Here is a 15,118-nt window from a genome sequence, read left to right on the forward strand (position 1 = left end):
ACGGTCGCCCTTCCTTCCCTCAAGCCTCGTCCCATCCAGGCTCACCCCCCGTGCAGAGGGTCGGGCCGCAAACCCGCAAGGCGCGGAGGCCGCCACGACGCTCACCGGGGGGCGCTGTGAAGCCGGCACCGGGCGGCCGGAGGTGAGTCGGCTCGGAGGCGGTGGCTCCTGTTCCTGCCCGCGCGCCGAGGGGCGAATCCCAGGCAGCGAGGTCGTCGCCCCCGCCCCTCGGCCGGCCCCTCCGCCAGCGGGCTAGAGGGGAGTGGCCGGGCTCCTCCCGCCGCCGCTGAGCACTCCGCAGCCGGGTGCGCACGGGAGTCTCAACCGCGGCGCGTGGAGGCAGTGCCTGAGCGCGGGGCGCGCAGTCGGCCAGCAGCTGCGGGACAGCCTTGGCCAAACAGCCGCGTCGGGAGCCCCGCAGCCCAAGGCAGGGCCCGCGTCCCGGAGCGCCACCGGAGAGCGAGGACGACGTGGAGGCGGAGTGGCGCCCGGCGAGGTAGCGCCAAGCAAGGTAGCGCGAGCGCTTTCTCTCTCCCCTGCCCTTCTCTCTGCGTCCGGCCGCGGCCCCCGAGGCGCACGCCCCGCGCCTTTGTGCCCGCGGTCCCTGGCCCGGTCGCCCCCTGAGGGCGGGGGTCAGCGGGTTCTGCCGCTGTCTCGGGGGAGGCGGCGCTGCGGCGGGAACCGCGCACGCTGTAGGTCGCGGAGGGTGGTCGTGACTCCGCAGTGGCTTCGGGGGTGGCGGGAGGGAAGAAGGGCTTGTAAACTAAGTTGCTCGCTCTTTGCCACATGCCTCTCGTACCTGTGGGGAGAGTCGAATCTCGGCTGTCCTCGTGTTCACCCACAGCCCCTCCATCCCTGTGGCCCACAGCTGTTTCCTGGCTCCCTGGAAAGACACGGCGTGGCTTCCTCCGGGCAGGAAAGCGGAGGGAGAACAATGGGGCGTCCTGGGGAGTGGGGTTCAGGTGCTGTGTGCCCCGGCGGCGGCGGGGGAGGAGGGGCCCGGGACGCTGTGGGCCTCCCTGCGCGTGCAGCTGCGCTCGCCTCCTTTGTTCCGCCGCAGCGGAGGGGGTTGCCCTGGGTCTCGTTTCCTGCCCGGGATGGGATTGATTCACGGTCCCAGAGAGGGAAGGAGAAGGGGGCGGGGCTGGAATGGAAAGCAGATTAGAGACGGGAGCCACGAAGGGTGCTGGGACCGGGAAGAGACTTGGGGAGAGGGTTGGGAGAGGGTGATGAGAGCGCGCTGGAGAGGTAATTGCAAACACACAACATTTTGTTCAAGGGCCCTGTGAGTTTCTGGAGCTTATTTGTAGCGCTTTGTTCAGGCTTCGGCCCAACGTTTGTTGCTGCAACAAGTTGTGTGCTTCTTGAGTTTCTAGGCGCTCCCAATGTTAGATTGCTCAAAGCAACTCTTGTTAATTATAGTGAAAGAAGCCCTCCTCCCCCCCCTTTTTTTTTTTGAGAATTGAAAAAATTTTGCTATGAACTGTTATGGTGTGTATGTGTGTGCCTCTGGGTCTGTGTGTGTAGCTAGTGGATATTGGCTGGAATGGGTAGGAGACAAATTTTATAGAATCAATTTTGACATAATTTTTTTAATAGTATAATATAGTACAACAGTTTTGCAGGACTGTTTGAGGGCAGAAACCACCAGAAAATTAGACATTGCTATAAATGAATCAGACTATGTAACACAATTGAAAAACACTTTTACAGTTTGTCCCAGAAAACACACCACACACACCAGCGTTTGGGGTTTGAACTGAGGAGCCCTGGCATTCAAGTGTTCTGTGCTTTCACTCTCTGTGTGAGGATCATTTAGAGGTGGTAGAATTAAACGTAATATGTCAGACATTTGTTAAGCGACCCTTTCCTAGATTGGAATCGAGAATCCCCAAAGGATTGGCTGACGTGGGGAGGAAGCTATGGGGGATTGAATGATGTGTGTTTTTTGAATGGGGTATTCCAAGCAAAACTGTTTTGGGAGGAGGCTGACATTTCCAGGCATTCATGGTTTGTACCTATGGGACACTGGTGGAAGGATTCCCAAAGTCGGACTGAAGGTTAGAATTACTGTGGTGATAATTTAGGAGACATTCTGTTGTAGTAGTCTGGCTGCAGACAGGATTGGGAAGTGGCCCAGAGCTGCCTCTTTGACAAGCTGAGGGTCCGCCATTAAATCACCCCTTTGGCCATTTATTTTGAGATGAACCAAGTTTGAAAGCCTCTTAACCTGAGAAGGCGAATTAGGAGCTTGCTGTGGGGGAAAAAAATGTCTCCTGCCCACTAAATGGTAATGGAAAAGAGCTGTGTAAGCTACTGCTGAGGGTTTGTCTTTTTCGTGGGGGATGTGGTCAGATTTTCAGGCCAGGCTGAAAAGCACTGGGACTTGTCCTCAGGAGCCGTTATGATGTGAAGTTGAAGTGGGATGGTGTCCAACCGTCAAGCTGTTTGTCATTAGAACTAACACACTGCCTGGCAAAACGTTGTGCTGGGGCAGCTAACAGAGGGAGACTTGTTTTGTTGTTGTCTTACCATTTTGGACTTTTCACTTATGCTGTGAATTGTTTTATAAAATACAACACAATTGAATTCCTCTCAAGTACTCATTGTTCTATACATTAACAAAATGTAAAGCATCTGAACACTGCCACTACTGGAGATGTGGACAGACAGCAGAATCCTAAGTGGCTGGTCTCTGGTCTCTGGCCTCTGGCCATTCTGGTGGATGCCTGATTGTGTGATAAGGCTGGCAACAGGCTGTACCCCCTTCCCAGGATGAATCATCACTTTGTCAAGCCTGGAGTTAAAGACTAACTTTCCCTGATCGCTGCAGTTATGCAAAGCAAGGAGGAACGTCTGACATCATGGGGAAGAAGAGGGAGTGAGGTGGGTGGGTGGTGTTTGGCTAAGAAGGGATCTCCAGCATGTAGCATCCATGTTTTTAGCATTTGTCCTCCTTTGGGTAAGATTGTCGTCTCATCTATCTCCCTTCTACTGTTTTCAATAGCTGAACATTTGGATTTTTTGTTTTGTTTTGTTTTGTTTTGTTTTGTTTTGTTTTGAGATGGAGTCGCGCTCTGTCGCCCAGGCTGGAGTGCAGTGGCGCAATCTCAGCCCACTGCAAGCTCCGCCTCCCGGGTTCATGCCATTCTCCTGCCTCAGCCTTCCAAGTAGCTGGGACTACAGGCGCCCGCCACCACGCCCGGCTAATTTTTTGTATTTTTAGTAGAGACCGGGTTTCACTGTGTTAGCCAGGATGGTCTTGATCTCCTGACCTCGTGATCTGCCCTCCTCGGCCTCCCAAAGTGCTGGGATTACGGGCGTGAGCCACTGCACCTGGCCGAACGTTTGAATTTTAATTAGCCTAACAATAATTAGAGCTATCATTTAATATGTGTTCATTACGTGCCAAGAATTTTACATACATTTACTATATTCATCATCACAACAACTTGATAAAGTGGGTGTTATCTCCATTTTCCAGTGGAAACTGAGGCCTGGAGGAGTTACGTAACTTGCCCCTTACACCGTACAGAAGCTCCTAGATTTACAATGGGGTTATGTCCTGATAAACCCATCATAAGTTGAAAATATTGTAAGTTGAAAATTCATTTAATACACCTAATGTACCGAACCTTTAATGTGTCCGGAACAGTTACATTAGCCTACAGTTGGGCAAAGTCATCTGGTAACACGGTCCACTGTAAAGTATTGGTTGTTCATCCTTGTGATTGTGTGGCTGACTGGGAGCTGCGGCTCACTGCCACTGCCCAGCATGGCGATAGGGTGTCATACTGCATATGGCTAGCCCCAGAAAACATCACAATTCAAAATTCTAAGTACGATTTCCACTGAATGCCTATCATTTTTGCACCATTGTAGAGTCAAAAAATCCTAAGTTGAACCATTTTAAATTGAGGACCATCTGTGCTTGTGTAGCTAACTAGTAAGTGGTGGAAGTGTGATTTGGAATTCCAGAGTCCATACTCTTTAGGTATATACTGTATGCTATGATATGTGTTAATAATAGGAATAACAACAGTTTGATTATCTAGTTGATTAGCCCTTGGCAGATTTCAAATTACTTTCACATCTATTATTGATTCTTCCAAAAACCACTGTGAGATAGGTTTGGAAGGCCAGGTTAGGACATTATAACTCTTAGAACTGTATTGCTAAAGGGCTGTATGTTATGGCCTGTGTGAATAAGCTGTAAGTGAATGAAACTTTATTTTTAAAAAGTTAGGCTGCCAACATTTAAAAATAAGTTCTTTTTTCCAAACATTAAAAGTGATAGAACACAGTAGATCTTATATTGCATTCTAGGCTTTTATGTTTATTGAAATCCATTTTAAGCCCTTTTTATCTTACAGCCTTTAATAGAACATTGCACTTTGCTTCTTAACTGAGACCCAATGCCAGAGTGTCTTTTTAAGAAGAGAAATAAGGAGGGAAGGAATGTGCTTATAAAGAGGAAGTGGGACATCAGAATTGGAAACACTCGCAGCAGCAGGCCATAGATTTTTCTCAGCACATGCTTTTTGTGTTGGCAGTAGCCTTTTACAGAAGACATTCTTCCTTAGGAAAGTGTCAAGGGTCTTTCTGTACAATATCCTCTGAGATCATCAACTTTCTGAGCTCTGTGGGAACACATATTCTGCATGATTTTTGTGCTCATCCCTTCCCCACAGGGGAAGTAAACTAGTTTAGGCATCTGCATGAAAAGGGAATAGCAGTGGTGTCTGTCCTTAGGGTGGCACTGACAGTGGCACTGGGCAGGAGGTACCAGACCTTGACACCAAGTACAGGAGCAGAATGGAGTTTAACACTTGGCATCATGGATTGTTTGTGGATTCCTCAGAATGCTCCTGGGCAAATGGAAAAGTCAATATTGGGTGTTTTGTTTTGTTTCTAAGATAAGAATTTGAAGACTGGAAGTTCTGCCTTGTTTATTTCAAGCTAGGACACCATTTGGGGTCTTCTCAGGTTTTGTGGTATAGGTGACAGTAACTTTAGTCTCCTCGGGCAATGAAATTCTCCTCCACTGGCTGTTTTAGACGTTTGCCTCTGGAGGAGAGGCAGACACATGGTTTGCTAAACTCTAGCAGGTGACCACCTTCCAACTTCCCATAAGCAGCATAGAGGAGGAAAAAGGATGTTTCCCAGCATTACACTCTTACAGCCTTTGGTAGGTCTTTGCAGTTCTCAGCCTCTTCTTCATCAGTTCATATTTTATTAAGCACACGGGTCATGCAAGGCAATGCATTAGACACATTTTAAAAGGAAGAAAGGAAATCCATTGTGCCTTCAGGGACGTTTTAGCAGGGCAGGGGGATGCATTCCAAGAGTGGATGTTGGCGAAATGAAAATGGCTATGACAGCTGTAGTGACCAAGGCCAGGGGAACACTTGCTTTTGAGACAAAAGCTGGGAACAAACAGAAGCAAGAGAGTGGAACAAAACTGAACACAGGTGCCAGCTTCTTCTCCGACTTAGGTTTTATTTCCTCAGCCTCCAATGATGTGAAAGGGTTCAGGTTCAGAACCCTGACTGAGGTCCAAAAAAATGATATATAAACTACCATTCAATGGGAGAAGGTTTGAATAACAGTGTCTTCCCTGGTGCATGGCAGGTCCTTGGTACCTCTGCCAACCCTCTTCTCTGCACACCTGCCAGCATCCCTTCCTCATCCTGTGTTCAACGTGGCTGTCAACTAAGGCTGTTAATAGACTTCAGTCATATTTGCATTTTAAAAGGCTCTTGTGGACCAGACATGCCAAGTCTCCAAAGAATGAATCATTAATAATGAGTTATATGATATAACTCATGCTACTGTTTTTTAAGTATTGGGTGCTTGCTTTGTGCTAGGCCTTATGCTGGGTACTTTCTGTAGGTTGATTTCCTTCTCATCACTGTCCTTTAGTAGGAGATATTTGTAGATGAGGGAATTGAGTCACTAGCCCAGAGATCAAGCCTCAGAGACCACTTGCTTCCCAGAACAATGAAGTGCCACCAGGTATGGTGTACTGTGAAGCTTTGAATGAGTACTGTGAAGCTTTGAATGAGTACTGTGAAGCTTTGAATGAGTACTGTGAAGCTTTGAATGAGTACTGTGAAGCTTTGAATGAGTACTGTGAAGCTTTGAATGAGTACTGTGAAGCTTTGAATGAGTACTGTGAAGCTTTGAATGAGTACTGTGAAGCTTTGAATGAGTACTGTGAAGCTTTGGGCAAATACTTTGGTTCTTTGGGTGAGTACGTTGATGCTTTGGTCACTTGTAAGGAGTTCGTTTTAAGGAGTTACAGGGAGAGCCCACCTATTGTCCCTCTCCTTCCTGGCTTGTTTCCTTTGTCACTTGGAGTCAGGGTTCCTGCAGGTGTCCTTGGCTGGTCCAAAGCTAGGAGAACTGATTGAACTGCTTCTCAGTTTGTCCTTTTCTGAGTGCTTTGGCTTCTCAGTCCTGTGTCATTCTCCTTCCTCAACTGAGGGAGACAAGATTCAGCCTGCTAGTGAGAGACTGAATAGCCAGTCCCTTTTCTTACCCCCCTAGCTGGCCATGCCTTTATCTTCAGGAATAGATTGTCATCTGGGAGTTTCAGGGAGTTTGACTGATCTCTGGTCTCCAGTCTGCCTGCGAGCAGCATGCCACAGGGCATCCAGTCTCGGAGCTCGGATCTTTGATGTGTGAGAATGAAGCGGTGTGGATGCCGTTGCAGAGCTGGGTTTCGGGAGGAGAGTTGGTGTGGAATTTGTATTCTCCCAAGATAGGCAGTTTTAGAAATAGCAGAAAAGTAAAAATGGACATTCTTCTTTTGCTTATCAGATAAGCACCTGATAAGTTTCTGAAAACGCGAGGGGCCTGTCTTTCCTTGATAACTTAAGAGAGGCTTAAGAGAAAACCAAATCTCTGCCTTCTGGGGACTTTCAGTCCAATTCTTCCTGGACTCAAGATGCTTTAAGATTGCACAGATGGCTTAATTTTCTTGTGTTAAAATGAAAATGTAGTAATGTAGTTCAGAATTGTACATTACAGGTTTTTAAATTTGTTTAAAAAAAGAATGCAATGTCTTTAAAGATTTTTTAGAAAACTGAATTGAAAGGACAGTGGAACAGATTATTAGTTATTGACATTATAGTACGTATACACGTCATTTGCCTACTTAATTTTCACTGGTTACATGAAAGCGTTTTCACACTGCAACTACAACAACAAAGCTCCCCCAAAATACACAAAGAACCTTAATTGCAAGATTCCTGCTGGTGCCACTTACATTTTCCAGTGTACACCTTCTCTCTCCTCCATCGTTCCTGCTTTGCTTTAAATTTTATGTTAGATCCTGATTGCTATTTGTGATGTTCGGATTGCAAATATACTAGCTTCCTAACTGATCATTTTTTTCCCTTCAAAGTACTTCAGAGTGATTGGTCTCTGTTTTATTCATTTTAGACCCATAGTCTAAATGCTTTAAGGAAAGGCTTAATTTTCATAGACATTGGGCCTATGCCAGTTTGCGTGGCTTGTTATTTTTGTGGTCCTCATATAATCTGCTAATAGTCATAATAGGTAGATCACAGTTTTGAGCTACCCCTGATATAGTGAGCTATTTATGAAAAAGTTCTCACTTGCCTGAAATTTTCAAAGTGTTGAGAGCTATTCATAAAAATATATGAACTGCCACATTGGTCAGGTTCAGGGCTTATTTGCTGTAGTATTCTGCAGGTATTCTGTGACATTCAGGGAGGAAAATAGAGTTAGACGCCTGACGTTAGACGTCAGCTTTATAAAGGTTCATAGATGTCTCTTGAGTGGCTGTAATTGCATGATCTCTTAAAAACCTCTCATCTATTTACTGAAATTCATCTTGAATTGTTTATTTTTATCCTACGTTCACACATTTCACACTTTAAAGATAGAACTTGATTATATTGGTATTTTTATTTCAAATTTTCAATTTTTGGAATGGCAGAAAGTTGCTATTGAAAAGTGTCTTAAAGGTCACCACTGTAACTCCTTCATTGTACTTGAGACTTGCTCAGCTCCGAAAGTTCACAGGGGACAGATCTGAGAAACTGACTCCAAGTCTTAACCTCTTGCTTAGTTTTCTTTCTAGGGAGATATCTGTCTCTCCAAACCTGTGGAAATCCAAATTTATTACCTCTTACATAATACTTGGTCCCCTATGGACTTCACTGTTTGTGCTAATAGCCTTTTCATCACCGTCTTGACTTTGGATTCTAGAACATCACCTACTTCCCCATTTTCTGTGACCCTTACATTCCTCCTGTCAGTCACTATGTCTGATTTATTGTTCCCTGCTATCTTGGCCCTTTGCAAATCCTCAAGCCCTCATTCTGGTTCAGACCTTTAAAAGGCTGAGTTACTAGGGTATAGTGTTACCCAAAGTGAGTTGTTCAGTAAAAAATTAGTAAGTCGGAAAAAAAAAAAATCCACCCATAAAGTTGATAGATGTTCCTGTAAAAGGGGATCCTTGGCCAGGTACACGTTAGAATAGTTGGTTAAGTTTCTTTGTAGAAAGATTTCTCATGGCCTTCATTCGTGACTGTGTACTATGAATTCCCAAGAGAAAGATATAATATTCACATGTCCCAACTTATGTCACCATTGTACCATGTTTTGGGGGGATCATTTTGTAGATAACACTGCCGTGGTCACTTCACTGTACCTTTTTAGGTTCTGTCACTGCCTGGCCTACTGTGGGAAAGTGCATTCCATGTGAGCCGTACTTGGTTCACTCTCAACTGTGTGTCTTGTGCTTTTACCTTGTTGTTCTGGGTCATTCCTTCCCCCCAGAAGCTCCTCTCCCCTATCACATTGACACATCTTTCTGTGCCCAGCTTTGTGCCCATCTTCTCTGTCAGTTTTCCTAGACCAGGATGCCCTTGTTCTTCTGAACTTACAACACTTACTGTTTCACAACTAAAAAAAAAAAAAAAAAGAAGAAAATACTTGAAGCACAATGAAATGTTGAAAGTAACTTACACATTCATACAGTTAAATTGTTGGAATTCCCACAAAATTCCATCTTCCATATTTGCGTCAGTTGGCGCATCACATGCACATCACGTTCTCCTCTGTTTCCCCCACAGGGTAGCTTGCACATATGTTCAACAAGCTTGTCACTTGTGGGGCTTTTTTCTTTAATTTTGTGTTATTCAAATTGTGTTGCATTTGAATAGAAATTCAGGAAGAATTGACATCTTTATGGTTTCATGGTTTCCCATCCACAAACCTCATAAGCCTCTTTAATAGGTCTTTTATGTCCTTCAATGAAATTTTATCGTTTTATGTGTAAAACTCTTTCATACCTTTTGTTAGATTCCTGCCAAGGTGCATGAAGCACCATGAAGGTTTCTGTGGTCATTGTGAATGAATTATTTAGTACATTTCTCGTTAGTGTTGCTGGTGTACAAGAAAGGGATTGGTTTTGTATTTGTTTATAAATAGTTCTTGATTGATCAAGTTCACGTCTAAACCTGTGTTTGCTATGGGAGCCTGCAGTTGGGTGGCTTTTCTAATAGAGCACAAAATAACTTAGCCTTTATTGAAAATGTCATAATTCACTTTATTTATTTATTTATTTATTTATTTTAGAGACAGGGTCTGGCTCTGTTGCATAGGCTGGAATGCAGTGGTGTGATCATAGCTCAGTGTGTCCTCAAACTCCTGGATTCAAGTGAGCCTCCCACCTCAGCCTCCCAAGTATCTAGGACTATTGGTATGCGCCTCCATGCCCAACTAATTTTAAAATTTTTTGTAGAGATAATGTCTCATTGGTCCCAGGCTCCTGGCCTCAATCAGTTCTCTTGCCTTGGTCTTCCAAGTTCTGGGATTACAGGTGTGAGCCACCACACCTGGCCTAATTTAAAAATCATATGTAATACTTTTAGAAGTGAGGAAGGGTGACTTTTAGTTATTTAATGTGTTCATTTATTAACTCATCAAATGTTTAGGTGCCTAGTATGTTTCAGGCACTGTACTATGTACTGCGTTTTTGTTTCTGTTTTAGAGACAGGGTCTCTCTGTTGCTCAGGCCGGAGTATAGTGGTGTGATCACAGCTCACTGCAGGACCAAACTCCTGGGCACAAGTGATCCTGCTGTCTCCACCTCCCAAGCAGCTAGGACTACAGGCAGCATCTCCACGCCCCACTAATCTTTACATTTTTTTGTGGAGACAGGGTCTTGCTTTGTTACCCAGGCTGATCTTGATCTGGCCTCAAGTGATCCTCCCTCCTCAGCCTCCTGAAGTGTTAGGATTACAGGTATGAGCCACCACACCTGTCCTGTACTGAGTCTTTCATGTTGAACAAAACAGTGTGGTTTCTGCTCTCATGAAGGTGAAGGGAAAGAGACATCGTGGAAATGGACACAGATAAATATATTTTCATGAATTGGCTTCGATACTGTGAAGGAAAAGGACAGGGGGCTGTGAGAAAGGCGGAGAGAGGGAAAATTAGATTGTGGTACAAGCCTGGCTTAGGAAATAAACATTCACACAGCTGCCTGAAGGATGAGTTGGTGTTAGAGAATGAGGAGGATGGAAAACTTTCTAGGCAATAAAAAGAGGCTCAGAAGCCCCAAGGTGGGACTCGACTCTGAATGATACAAGGATGGGAATTTTAGTGACTGATGACTTAAATCAAGTTATTAATTCTTAGTAAATTATCATAATAGTGGTATTTAACAGTGTTTTATACACTATTACGACAAAGTGAAGATATTTATTTTTGGTCAGTATTTCCTCCTCCTGCCAAATGAAGCTGCCTAGATTCAGAGAGCTACTTCCATGATGAGGCTTGAAAGGGGCCACTGCCCATGCCCCAAACCCCCTCTGCATTTTGAGTATTGCCACTCCTGCAGCCTTTGGGTCCTGGCGTCTGCTGGACACAAGTGTCCTGCTCAGCAGTTTCCTCCCGAGCTCTGCACTAATAGGCTGGGTCCTTTTAGGTCAGGTCAGGTCGGAAGAAGACTGCTCTGCCCTTTCTGGGAGGGGTGGTGAACAGGGCCTTCTGTGTTTTGTCCAGCGTCTCAGCCTTCACTCTCCCTCCTTCACCGTCTCTTAAACACACACTGAGGGCTCAGACATGACAATGGGATGGGATCCAAGCTGAGTTACACACACCTTATTCTACCTAGAATCCGTGCTCTGTTTGGTCATTGAGGCTTTGCTCTGGGGCAAGCATGACTGAGCTTACATTGAGATGAGTCCTCTCTATAGTGAAAAGCTATGTGGTGCAGTGGTTACGGGCTGGTCTCTGGAGACAGTACTGGTTTTTGAAACTTGACTCTTCTGCCTGGTAGCCCCCGGACCTTGGCCTTTTAGCTTAAACTGTCTGCCTCCTTTTTCTCGTCTGCACAATGTGGATAATTTTGCAGAACTGCCTTCTTTGGGTTATAGTAAGGATTAAATGAATCAACTCATATGCAGTCCCTAGAACAGTGTCAGGCACAGAGCAAGCACTTGGTGTAGATGTTAGTTACTACTGTTCAGCCTTTCCTGCAATGCATTCCTGGGGTTCCTCCTCTCCCACACCAGATATTTAAACCTGTTTGAATCCTAGCAGTGCATATAATTTAGGATTTCGTACGGGGGACTCCTTTGGAAAATATAGGGAGAAACATGGCAAAAAAAAGAAACCAAAACGTTAACAGTGATTGTGTTAGGATAGTAGATTGGGGTGACTTTTACTTTTAACTCTCTATTTTCTAAATCTTCTGTAATCTGGTTATGTTACCTCTGTACTAATAATATAATAAAATTATTTGAAGAAAGAAAAGTCAGGCTGGCAGTCTTCAAGTGGTTTGCTAAAAAGGGACAGGAGAGAGTGAGAAGCCAGGGGTGGGCCTGCTCTAGTGGCATTCACAGGTGAAGGACCTTCCCATTTGTGCTTATAGTTGCAGAAACTAAGTCACGGTATTGAAAAGTCTTTAGCAGAAGTATCCCCAAAAGTTAGAAGATGGGGCTATTCCTTGTGAATCCCCCTTTTCTGTGAATTTTTTTTTTTTTTGGTCTGTCATTATTTTCCCTTTTTGTTTCTTCTGTGCTCCCTTAGTGGGCCTCTTGCCATCTGTCTCTCTTTCATCCGGTCCCCTCTTCCTCCCCCGTCCCCTTGAAAGTCTCTCCTTTTAATCCATCTTCTTTACTGGCCGTCGTGCAGAAATGATGCACCCATTTATTTATTTTTATTTATTTTTATTTCTTATTATTATTATACTTTAAGTTCTAGGGTACATGTGCATAATGTGCAGGTTTGTTACATATGTATACTTGTGCCATGTTGCTGTGCTGCACCCATCAACTCGTCAGCACCCATCAACCCGTCATTTATATCAGGTATAACTCCCAATGCAATCCCTCCCCCCTCCCCCCTCCCTCCCCTCCCCCCTCCCCATGATAGGCCCCGGTGTGTGACGTTCCCCTTCCCAAGTCCAAGTGATCTCATTGTTCAGTTCCCACCTGTGAGTGAGAACATGCGGTGTTTGGTTTTCTGTTCTTGGATGCACCCATTTATTCCATTCAAAATAAAGCATCAGTTTTATTTTTATTGTCAAAATAGGTAAATATAACTTTTCACTCTCAGAAATCTAAATGAAGTTGCCCTTTACTTACTTACACCTAGAATTAATTGATAGTTAATTTATTTGCTGACAAATTAGTGAACTCTGGGGGGCTGTGGCCTCCTAAAAGCACTAGGAATCTTGGAAGATTGGGTGGCTGCAAGGAAGGGAAGATTGAGGGGATGTTGAAGTTAAATTTTTCCTCTTTGCCTATTTTGCCTAGGGTTATCTGTGTTGCTGCCATTTTGGTATGTGTCAGAATTTTTGAAGTTTTCCAGCAGAATTCTGGAAAATTACCAAAATACATTTTTACAAAGAAACCATGCCAAATCTGACAAATTTCTTCAAAACCCCATTGATTTTAATCACTGAAAAGTTCAGCGAACTTTCCAGCTTTTCTTTCATGCTGCTCTTTTGATGTAATTGTGGGTGGAGAAATGGACTTTCCTGCAAAGTGTGTTTATCTACAGGAATTTGTTCTTAGCAGTGGTGTTTTATAAGTATCTTAAAAATAATGCTGACATAGATTTGAAAGAAGGTAGTGGGTTACAGTAATGTTACCTGGTATCAGCTGCAGAGCTGTTTACATGAGGAATATTGCTAATTTAATGATGCTGCATAGTTGAGTATAAAATCTAGTTGAGGGCATTTAAATAAACGGAAGTAAGGTGATGCCTTTCTGTACCTTATTCCACAATTTAGGTTTTTTATCTCCAGTGACAAATGCCTAATTTGAATATATCATAAATATTTATGATAGTTCTTTTTCTGCTTTAAGGAAGTCTGGGACAATTACAGTAAAATCTAGTTTTATAGAATGTGTGTAGCTAGACTTTTAGCATTGGTTTTTCAAACAAAGACATCATAGGAAATTTTAAAATTAGAAACAATATATGTATCGCTTAATGATGGGTATACATTCTGTGAAATGTGTCGTCAGGCGATTTTGTCATTGTGCAAACACCACAAAGTGGACTTACACGAACTTAGATGGGACAGATAGCCATATGCAGGTATAGCCAACACACGTATACAGGTACAGCCAACACAAGTATAGCCAATTGCTCCTAGTCTACAAACCTGTACGGTGTGTTACCGTACTGAATATTATAGGCAATTATAACACAGTAGTATTTGTGTATCTAAACAAAGAGAAGGAATAGTAAAGATGTGATATAAAAGATAAAAAATGTTGTACCTCTCTAGGGCACTTATGAATAGAGCTTGCAAGACTAGAAGTTGCTCTGGGAGAGTCAGTGAGTGATGGGTGAATGTGAGGGTCTAGGACATTACTGTACACCAGTGTAGACTTTATAAACACTGTACACTTAGGCTACCCTAAATTTATAAAACCACAAAGTAATTGCATCATGATGTCATTAGGCGATAGGAATTTTTCAACGGCATTTTGATCTTATGGGACCACCATTATATGTGTGGTCTGTTGTTGACAGAAACGGACGTGGTGCATGACTATATACCCTTTTTGAACAGGGCAGCAGTTATAGCTGCTTGTTTGCTTTTGTCACAGAGCTACATGATGTTGGCAGGACCTTGTATCTTCATTTCATACATACTAATACTGTGGAGGAGAATCAAGTTGTTGGGTTTAGCTTAGGCATGCCAAGGGTATGGCATGGGCATGGAAGACATAATGCTAGAACCGCCAGCCCAGTCTTAATACTTGGTACTTGTTGCCAGTTTAAAAAACAGCACAGAGGTATAGGTAAAATGTTAAAGGAAACTTGTACTAATTTACATCCTTCGAAGTGACCTGTTTTGTGTCTCATGGACTCTGGGCTGTAATACCTGACTATCCTCTGCAACTCGCATGGAGAAAATGCCCCTTCGTTACCTGGCAGGCAGTGAGCCAGGCTGAACACTTGATACACAGTCGACTTCACCGACTCTGTGATTTAGCTTCCAGCTTTACAGTTGCTGTCTTGGCAGCAGCTTGTGCATGGTGAACTTTTCTGACTAGAACAGTTAATAACCCCCGCAGATGTTGGGAGCCCAGTTGTGCAGCTGTTGATATGTCCAGTTGGATTTCTTGAAAGAATTAATCAATTTTGAGGATCTCATGCTGAGGGCTACGAGCATAATAGGATTTAGGGGGAACTTTATTTTATGGGAGTTTGAGTTGGTATTGCAACAGATGTAGCGGGAGGTGGAACAGCAGCTGAAGGGATGCAGGAAAATAGAGTTTAAAAAGACATTTATGAGCCTACCACTCTAAAAGTATCAACTGTGGTCATTTCTGAATATTCTTTTCCAGGCTCTTTATGTGAATGTTTTAAAATGTGAATGTAATCATAGAGTACATACATTTTCTATATTGCAGCATAGTATTTGAAATAAATTTTCTAGTTGTGTATTATTCCATTGAGTACCATCATTTTCTGCAACATCCCTTTATTTTTGGGCATTTGGGTTCCTTCTGCCACTTTGCTGTTGTGAGTAATACTGTGATGAGCCTTTTTGTACCTATAACCTTTTCTATATTTTGAGTGATTTTCTAACGGTAGATATTGAGAATGAGAT

General features: G+C 43.8%; 2 protein-coding genes across 5 annotated transcripts in view; one reads left to right on the forward strand and one right to left on the reverse strand.

Annotated features, from left to right (window-relative positions):
* Positions 1 to 853, reverse strand: part of LOC123568022 (uncharacterized) — a 54,020-nt gene extending 53,167 nt beyond the window's left edge. The window contains exons 1-2 of the mRNA XM_074008564.1: positions 843 to 853; positions 46 to 755 (exon numbers count right to left, since the gene is read on the reverse strand). Coding sequence (XP_073864665.1) covers positions 46 to 755; positions 843 to 853 — 721 coding nt within the window. The remainder of the gene's footprint in view (positions 1 to 45; positions 756 to 842) is intronic.
* Positions 283 to 15,118, forward strand: part of MYO1B (myosin IB) — a 182,627-nt gene continuing 167,791 nt past the window's right edge. For all 4 annotated transcript variants that reach the window (XM_005573782.4, XM_045368338.2, XM_005573785.4 and 1 more), the window contains exon 1: positions 283 to 511. The gene's annotated coding sequence lies outside the window, so the exon portion shown is untranslated. The remainder of the gene's footprint in view (positions 512 to 15,118) is intronic.

Source organism: Macaca fascicularis, chromosome 12 (assembly GCF_037993035.2).
Source record: "Macaca fascicularis isolate 582-1 chromosome 12, T2T-MFA8v1.1".
Taxonomy (NCBI): domain Eukaryota; kingdom Metazoa; phylum Chordata; class Mammalia; order Primates; family Cercopithecidae; genus Macaca; species Macaca fascicularis.